We start from the raw sequence: 10,000 nt of genomic DNA on the forward strand, positions 1-10,000 counted from the left end.
AATCTTTCCAATCAGAATCTGCTTCCCCCCAAATAATTCAGTATCTGCTTCAAGGTCCCATTTGTTAAGGAGCGAACGAAAGAGCTTGTGATTTAGTTTTCCATTGACCTATTTCATCCTCCTCTATTTCTGGCAGAGTCATGTTCTAGAAAGTCTTTCAGCAGCCTCTAGTGAGCAGGTGTGAACTGCTTTGGTTTGTTGGTGCAGGTGGAGCCTGATATTAAAGTCAGGGTAGGTTATTTTGGAGAAACCAGCTCGAGTGCGCTAGAATTTGAAAATACACAGCCGGAGAAAATCTGCCACTTCCTTACAGAGCCCCCTCCTCCAACACACACGAACGCGCACATGACCAATGAGGGCACGAGATAAGTTTGTGCACAGATGGAAGGCTGACAGGCAGGTAGGCCATCCAGTTACTTTAGCCGGGCCGGCTCAGATGATTGGTCGTGCTTTTTACAGCGCCACGGCTTCCATAGATGAGATATTTTTAATGGATTTTTTGTCAAAGCACTTCAGATATTCATTGCTATCGGGATGTTAAGAGCATTCCATGGAATATAACAAAAAGTGTATCTCGAGCCAGTTTCTCAAACCTACCTACCCCACCTTTAAGTATTTGCAAGACATATAGTCATAGTGTTGTTCAGGATATGTCAGGCAGGCTCAAAAACTTGAATGCTTATTTGACTCCCTCTGAAGATGTTTTGGGCGTTCACACTCATTTTATCTTGAGGTAAAATATGTAATGAGTGTGAACGCCCAAAACATCTTCAGAGGGAGTCAAATAAGAATTCATGTTTTTGAGCCTGATTTTAGCTGACCCTGTGATATGGCAGGTTTTTGAGGAGCAGCAGGAGGCAGAGGAGAGTTCACTGCAGCCTGTGAACCTCATTCGGGTGGGAGAAAGGAGGGGAACCAGCTGAAAACACACACCCTGCAGAGGGTGCTGACCCCATGTCCTAACACACGTACACACAGTATCAAACATGCATAGACGCACACATCTGCATTGTAAAGAGCAATATACATGTGACCATATTGAAGCATACACACTCTTTTTGTGACGGAATATAGGAATATGTAGGAAGCATGCATGTATACAATTAGAACATGTGTGTGTGTGTGTGTGTGTGTGTGTGTGTGTGTGTGTGTGTGTGTGTGTGTGTGTGTGTGTGTGTGTGTGTGTGTGTGTGGGACACATACACAGGGTGTCCGCGGGGTCTTAAAAAGTATTAAAACAATTTAGCGAAAATGAAGGCTATTAAAAAGTATTAAACATCATTTTCCAAGGTATTACATTTTGTAGCTTGTTTTCAATAAGTATATACATTGTCCAAAGAGGTTGTATTCTACAGTCTGCCTGAATGTAATCATTGCGTAGGTGTGTAGTGTGATTCTGTGTCGTTTATTTATGGCGTCCCGTTGGATTTGACGTCATCTGAACAGGACATCGCACGCTCACTGCTTGATAGCACGCGAAGGTCCGTTTACGCCGGTTGCTAAGCAACATCGTTATGGGGAAATGCAAGTTTGCGTCCAAATGGTTGGAAGATAAGGAGGAAGGACAATCAATACTGTATATAGTCAATGTGAGGTAAGTGTGTCGCCAAGGTAACCGGTTAGAACTCCAAGTGGCGATGAGGTCTTAAAATGTATGGAAAGGGTCTTAAAAAGGGTCTTAAAAGGTTTTACATTTGACTTCAGGATTCCTGCATATACCCTGATACATTACATATCCATAATGAGACAATGGTAAACAACATCAGTAATACATTTTAATAATGATGTTAACCGTTCCACCAGTATCATTAAGCCTGACATTAACATACAAATCACCAACAATTGAAATAAATATCTTTTTTCTAGTGACTAACATTTACATTAGCAATGACAGATGATAATTGAAACAGTTAATAGTTAATAGTTGTTTTGTTTGTTCTACCAGAGTACTTATTATTAATGTAAATTAACTGTAAGCAAGATCAAACAGAACATTATTGTATTTTCATTACAGTACATGTCAGTTTTATCAACTCAGGGATGGACATCATCCTCCTCTCCTATCTCAGCTTCTGCTCATCCATTTCCTTTCAAACTATTCCCTTCCTTTTGCTACTCTCATTTCATTTTCATCTCCTTTCCTTATCCTTTCTCATCCTCATCTACCTCCTTGATTTCCTCCTTTGTCCCCTTCTCGAATTTTTACTTCCTGCTTCTCCTCTTGCCTTTTTCTCTTCCTCATCTGTCACGTCCCTATCGTACAATTGATCTATCCTCCATTATTTCTTCCTCTTTACTCCCCATCATCCTCCTCATTCCTCTCACCTTCTCTCCTTTTCCCTTTTCCTCTTCTCACTCTTTCCTCCCAACTTCCTTCCTATGTCTTCGCCCTCTTTGTTATCCCTTGTATCCGTCCTCCTCTCCTCTTCTCTCCTTGCCTCTTATCTCCTCTCCTCTCTCCTCTCCTCTCCTCTTCTCTGCTTGCCTCTTATCTCCTCTCCTCTCTCCTCTCCTCTCCTCTGCTCTCCTCGCCTCTTATCTCCTCTCCTCTCTCCTCTCTCCTCTCCTCTCTCCTCTCTCCTCTCTCCTCTCCTCTCTCCTCTCCTCTCCTCTCCTCTCCCCTCCCCTCCTCTCCTCTCCTCTCCTCTCCTCTCCTCTCCTCTCCTCTCCTCTCCCCTCCCCTCCTCTCCTCTCCTCTCCTCTCCTCTCCTCTCCTTTCTCCTCTCCTCTCCTCTCCCTTGCTCCTATTCTGTCTCCTCCTATGGGGATCTCTCAAAGTGTGACAGTAGCTCCTTCTTCCTCCTCCTTGCCTCGTCCCCTGCTGTGCACTTTCCTCCCGTCAGAATCTCCTCTTGTCTGCTTCCTCCTTCCATCTGCTCTCCTCCTCCTCGACAGGGCGCAGGAGTTTCTCCCGTCTGCTCCTCCTTTTGCCTTTACATGTTGACAGTTTGGAAACAACACCTCCCCTCCTTTCTAGCTTCACCCTCTTTTTCTGTCTCTTTCATGGAAGCTGAATCCATCAAACATAAAAGGGTGTCAAAATCCTCTCCTCTCCTCTCCTCTTATCTCCTCTCCTCTCCTCTCTCCTCTTATCTCCTCTCCTCTCTCCTCTCCTCTCCTCTTATCTCCTCATCTCTCTCCTCTCCTCTCATCTCCTCTCTCCTCTCCTCTCCTCTCCTCTCCTCTCCTCTCCTCTCCTCTCCTCTCCTCTTATCTCCTCATCTCTCTCCTCTCCTCTCATCTCCTCTCTCCTCTCCTCTCCTCTCCTCTCCTCTCCTCTCCTCTCCTCTCCTCTCCTCTCCTCTCCTCTCCTCTTATCTCCTCATCTCTCTCCTCTTATCTCATCTCCTCTCTCCTCTCCTCTCATCTCCTCTTATCTCCTCTTATCTCATCTCCTCTCTCCTCTCCTCTCCTCTTATCTCCTCTCCTCTTATCTCCTCTCCTCTCCTCTTATCTCCTCTTATCTCCTCTCTCCTCTCCTCTCCTCTCCTCTCCTCTCCTCTCCTCTCCTCTTATCTCCTCATCTCTCTCCTCTTATCTCATCTCCTCTCTCCTCTCCTCTCATCTCCTCTCCTCTTATCTCCTCTTATCTCATCTCCTCTCTCCTCTCCTCTTATCTCCTCTCCTCTTATCTCCTCTCCTCTCCTCTTATCTCCTCTTATCTCCTCTCCTCTCTCCTCTCCTCTCCTCTCCTCTCCTCTCCTCTCCTCTCCTCTCCTCTCTCCTCTTCTCTCCTCGCCTCTCCTCTCTCCTCTCCTCTTATCTCCTCTCCTCTTTTCTCTCCTCTCCTCTCTCCTCTCATCTCCTCTCCCCTCTCCTCTCCTCTTCTCTCCTCACTTCTTATCTCTTCTCCTCTCTCCTCTCCTCGCCTCTTATCTCCTCTCATCTCCTCTCCTCGCCTCTTCTCTCCTCTCTCCTCTCCTCTCCTCTCCTCTTATCTCCTCTTTTCTCCTCGCCTCTTATCTCCTCTCCTCCCTCCTCTTATCTCATCTCCTCTCCTCTCCTCTCCTCTCATCTCCTCTCCTTCCCTCTCATTTCCTCTCCTCTTTTTCTATCCTTTTTACCCTTTTTCGTACTCCCCCGTCTCTACTCCTCTCTCCCTGTGTTCTCCCATCACTTCTGTTCAACTAGGGACTCTATCAAAGCATGACAATGTGTGAAATCCAATGTACACACACTACACACACACACACACACACACACACACACACACACACACACACACACACACACACACACACACACACACACACACACACACACACACACACACACATACACACACACACAGACACACACACACACACACACACACACACACACACACACACACACACACACACACACACACACACACACACACACACACACACACACACACACACACACACACACACACTCACTCACAGCTCTACCTCTCGTCAGCACATATTGACCCATGTTTTATCCAGACTAAACCGTCACATTTCATGGTGTTTCAATGTGAAGTGAACACTGCACTACACTGTCAAATTGAAAAGTCTAAGAACATATTTTCAAGGCACAGTCGTATGTTTGACTATTTCACTTCATTTTGAAGACTTTGATTTAGATTATTCCAATCTGTACATTGCACTTCTATTACATGTGTACTAATTGGACATCATACTAGGAGTGTGGTTTGCTAAAAACAAGGCTGATACAAGTTTAGTTTATGAATGATATGTAGCACTGGAACAACTTCTGTTATTTCTAACTGTGTACAGGCAGGTGAAACATAAACAAGATGATATGATAATAATAATGATAATAATAATAATAATAATAATAATAATAATAATAATAATAATAATAATAATAACCAACTTTTGAAGGTGCTAATTGAGGAACAATAGACCAAAAACTTTGGAAAAGTCATCCTTTTTTTGGGGTTGTTGGCACTTAGACTATGGGAGGTAGTTTGCTGAAGCTCATTTGATTTGAAACCATACCAGGAAAGAAGGAATTAAAAAGAAAGGCAGAGAGAGGAGGAGGAATTGGGTTTAAAAGCTGAGAAGCTGGGACAAAGAGGATGAGATGACAGAGTAGGTGAAAGGCATATGAAGATTAAGAAAGAAGGAGAAGCGGTTAGAAACAGTTATGTAACACAGAGAGGTATTCAGGGATAGGGCAGAGGTAGATTATGTCTATGCAGCACTCACATTTGAGGAGAAAAACTAAAGTAAAATGCCCAATTTCAATACTGGATTCCCACTCTATTCAGACATTTCCGTGATTATTCTGTGTGTGTGCAGTTTGTAAGGGACGTTCAGTTGTTGAATCGAGCGGATGCAAGGTAGCAGAGAGAAGGACAGGTAGAAAAAAATCAAAATGAATGATTAATGGTTTCAGACAGCAGCCTTGACAAGAAGCAGCATCTTCCCCAGCAACATTCAACCTCTGTCAGACACACACACACACACACACACACACACACACACACACACACACACACACACACACACACACACACACACACACACACACACACACACACACACACACACACACACACACACACACACACACACACACACACACACACACACACACACACACACACACACACACACACACACACCCAGAGAGAGTGTGGCTAACAAGGATACTCCCCGGCAGTGTTCATCCCACATTAGGTTTAGTGTAGGCTGTTAATTGAGCTCATCAAATCACGGTTAGATAGTGAGCGTGTGTGCATGTGAGTTAGTGTGTGTAGTGTGTGTAGTGTGTGTAGTGTGTGTAGTGTGTGTTGTGTGTGTATATTAAAGTAATTGTGACTTCAAACCAAAACGAAAAAAAAACAGTTTTGTGATTTTATCCTGGTTGTAAAATAAAAAAGATATTTCGAAGTCTAGTAAATAGCTTTTGATTAACAAATGATGTTAATTTATTTAAATATGGTTTAAAATAAAGCGATGTTATTGTCTCGTTCTATACAGGTGCATATCAGATGACTGATTGATGTCAGAAAGTGTTAACAAAATTGAGCATTTCTCTCTTTTGGGTATGAATGTGATCATTTAGTGACCACGGGATTGTGCTGTAGCAGAAAAATAACTTGTCATTTAATTTCATTCAGGCTAGGTGGTCCTAACTTTGAAAATGTCACACCTCAGACCGTGGCCTTTGAGGCTTCAGTTGCTTCCCTTCCTACCTTCAGCTCTCATGCTTCATGGAAGCAAAGGTGGCCTTAATGCCAGATGGATTGATTTCTTGCTTTCGATGCAGTAGAAGTTAGAATGTGCATGCATGTGTGCAGCTCTAAGCTCCATGCACTCAACTAAGGGGAACAAATTACCAATGAGCTGCACCCCCACAATGCACTGCACTGTAGGATGGGAGGCAATAGCATGGAAAACCGTTCCCCCATGGAACATTTGATCATGGCGTTTCTCTCTCCTTCCCCTTTCTTTGTATTTCTCCTCCCCTCTCTCCCTCTTTCTGTCTCTCTTTGATCCCAGCAGTGAGTTAAGGCCCTGCACTGAATCTCAATTACTGACACACACCATAAAGAAAAGGGTAATAGAAGAAAATGGAGACGAGAGGGGGGGGGAGGGGTTGTGTGAGAAACAGAGAGCCAAAGATAATGAGGACATTTTCATTTAGTAATGTTACCATAATTATTGAACAGTGTGAACGTTGATTGAAACCACAGACACAGGAAGAATGTCATTCAATTCAGTCTTTTTCCATACATGGTCTTATGGCGGCCACATTGCATTTTCGAGTGGCTTTGGATGCTCAAAAACACGAACAAAAAATGCAAATCGCTTCAGTGTTTTGGCTCAGGCTGGCCCCCTAAATGCAGGAAGACATTATAACCTGTTTATCACTGTTAACACATTTAATTATAACTTAAATATCTACTTTACTTTAACTCAACTCTTAAACCACTTTTTGAGTGGAAAGAAGCTACAGTATGTCTTCCCTGTGTGTAAATGCATTCCCCATCATCAACGACCATCATTACCCTCCTGTCCTGTTTTCTATCTCTTTGCAGTCTCTATACTTTATTGTTCTCATCCTGTTCTAACATAGCCAGCGATGTCTTGTGGTGTTTTCAGAGGAACAGCTGAAGGAAGTGGAGGACGAAGAAGAGGCGCTGGCAGGAAAAGACGAAGACGATCAGCGCGTTGCTGACATGGGCCGACCCATGCTGGGAGACCACGTCAAACTGGAAGTCATCATAGAGGAATCGTATGAGTTCAAGGTAAGGCAGGGGGTGTGTGTGTGTGTGTGTGTGTGTGTGTGTGTGTGTGTGTGTGTGTGTGTGTGTGTGTGTGTGTGTGTGTGTGTGTGTGTGTGTGTGTGTGTGTGTGTGTGTGTGTGTGTGTGTGTGTGTGTGTGTGTGTGTGTGTGTGTGTGTGTGTGTGTGTGTGTGTGTGTGTGTGTGTGTGTGAATGCTTTAAGCTACAGTCGAATCAACTTTTGTTAAATCTGTTTTTTTAGTATGTACCATATATATTTTTTCAAGGTCCAATGTTTTTCCATTGCACCGCCAACAAATCAAATGACCTGACAAACCGTTCTGTGACCAATTCAGTTTATTATTTTATGATGACGTGCACTCAACCCAGTTTTTGATAAGTTGTCCAAACATAACTACAGGTCTCTCATCGACTTATAAAATAACCTCACCCTATAACTGTGCATAGATTCTCTCTTACTTTATCATGGGAAACACATGTTCTCCTATATTAAGGTTGCCGTTTTCTTACTATGTAAATGGAAAGAAAAACAGAACGATACCCCAATAAAACTTGTCGGGTAGGTTAAGAAAACTGTAATTTAAATTGCTGACTTTAATAGAAAACAAGGCAACTCTAACTTTTGATTTCCCACAGGACCCCGCTCACATTTTACACTCGCAAACCGTTCCAATACATACAGGGAACATTGTGTGAGCTCTGTACTGTATGTGCTCTGCCTCTCCCACGCGGACTCTTAAGACGCTAAGTGTGCATGTAATTACCCATGTTTTGTGTGTGTGTGTGTGTGTGTGTGTGTGTGTGTGTGTGTGTGTGTGTGTGTGTGTGTGTGTGTGTGTGTGTGTGTGTGTGTGTGTGTGTGTGTGTGTGTGTGTGTGTGTGTGTGTGTGAACTAGTGCATGTTCTTAGCTGCCACTCCACCTACACGTTCACTCTAGACAGAAAGGCTGTTAATAACACCCAGTAATAGCTAACCACTCGTCGGGATGCTATACTTTGTCAAGTAGTTTTGTACATTCAATTGTTTGTGAGTGTGTGAGCATGTAACCCTATCTTATAGTTAGCTGAAGTGCTCCCCATTGGCAGCTACTGGAGTATTATGTTATGTAAGTGTCTGACATAACAGATTATAGGAGAAAATAGGAAAGCTGCATTAATGGAAAGTTTCTTTTGAAGTTGAAGTGTTCTTTCTGTGAGTGTTATTCAACCAATATAACCACTAAATTAATGAAAAGAGCTGTAATAACATCAATTGCAAACATAACTCTTTCAAAAAGAAAACTGATGAGTATTAGGAAAGGGTCTTTTAGAAACGGCTTTTCATTTTTGATCGTTATAATATGCTTTAAAAATTGTATTCATAGAAATGAATCTACGTCGCTACCTTCTGAGCCACAGGAGCCATAAAGACTGTATATAAGAAGTGGATGTATGGTCGCCATGATGTCCCCCATTGGAAAGCCTTGAATTTGGCCTTTTAGTTGTCACCATCTTGTTTTTTAGTAACCAGAAGTGACATGATAGGGTAGAGAGATGTGCAACCGAACACTGAATAACACATTTTTAGGCGTCTACATTTCACAGTAACTTTCATGAACTGAAAACACATTTTACATTACATTGCATTTAAGCTTTTATCCAAAGCAACTTACAATGAGTGCATTCGACCAGGAAGATACAACCTTGAAGAAAACAGAATCATAAAAGTACATCAGGTTTCATAGAGCTAAACATTTCAAGTGCTACTCAACTGGCTTTAGATGAGCCAGTCCTTTATTAGTATATAAGTGCTTTGTTAGTAATTCTATCGCTCGAAGTGGATTCGAAAGATGCGTTAAACTTCTTAGACAAAAACACAGACAAGACCTAAACCGAACAACACCTTGGTAGCAACCTGATTCTCACAAGGTAGCAACACCTTAAAGCAGGGGTCTCAAACTCATGGCCCGGGGGCCAAATCCGGCCCGCGACTTCATTTTATGTGGCCCTGCAAGAGCTTGCAAAGAATATAATACGTTTATTATACGGTTACATGCCACTTTACAGAAGCAGGACGCCCATAAACTGCATGTCCCACAATGCATCTCGTTTTGTGACATGCGCACTGAAGAGACTTGCAATTATTTGCCCTGGACTTCTGCTTTCAGACGTTAATTACTAAGTTATTATCCTATCCGATAATAATCCAATTCAGAGGCAATAATGTAATATAATGCATTATTTTATATATATATTATATATTTATATAGTTACAACCGGCCCTTCGAATGCAACCTGTATGCGAATTTGGCCCGCGATGAAATTGAGTTTGACACCCCTGCCATAAAGCACACCCTGCGTTATTTTGTATTTGAGTCTTAATGGGACCAATGTCATGCTGAAGAAGACTAAAAACTCGGGACAATAATCATATAATAAATCAGTTTGTATTGTCGTAATAAGTAGGGTGTTTTTTTCATAGACTCTTATCAAATCTGGCTTCTTTTTGCTCCAACCAGTGAAGTTGCCCCCTGCTGGATAATATAGAGAATGCAGGTTTAAGGCACTTCCACATTGGCATCACTTTTCAAACCTGGAGGATGCTGCTGGGTTAGTCAGAATAATAGTCATCATGGGGAAAGAGAAAAGGCATGTGTCATAGTGCAATGTATTGTGACTCAACTTGAAGTCAACTGTATTCTTTTGCCTTCCGCTGAGCAATTATTGCTGTTACGGTTCCATAGACAGATGACTAAAACTATTCTGATGCCTTCAGTCTCCAACAGCTTCAAATG

At 42.6% G+C, this 10,000-nt stretch overlaps 2 protein-coding genes across 3 annotated transcripts in view; both read left to right on the plus strand.

Annotated features, from left to right (window-relative positions):
* LOC307043203 (sodium/calcium exchanger 1-like) overlaps window positions 1-10,000 on the plus strand; it is a 112,684-nt gene that overhangs the window by 100,575 nt on the left and 2,109 nt on the right. For both annotated transcript variants that reach the window (XM_079687514.1, XM_079687513.1), the window contains exon 6: window positions 7,083-7,228. In XM_079687514.1, coding sequence (XP_079543640.1) covers window positions 7,083-7,228 — 146 coding nt within the window. The remainder of the gene's footprint in view (window positions 1-7,082; window positions 7,229-10,000) is intronic.
* The window catches only part of LOC307043204 (mitogen-activated protein kinase kinase kinase kinase 3-like), a 99,101-nt gene that overhangs the window by 39,622 nt on the left and 49,479 nt on the right, over window positions 1-10,000 (plus strand). The window lies entirely within an intron of this gene.

Source organism: Notothenia rossii (assembly GCF_949606895.1).
Source record: "Notothenia rossii genome assembly, chromosome: 6".
Classification (NCBI taxonomy): Eukaryota; Metazoa; Chordata; class Actinopteri; order Perciformes; family Nototheniidae; genus Notothenia; species Notothenia rossii.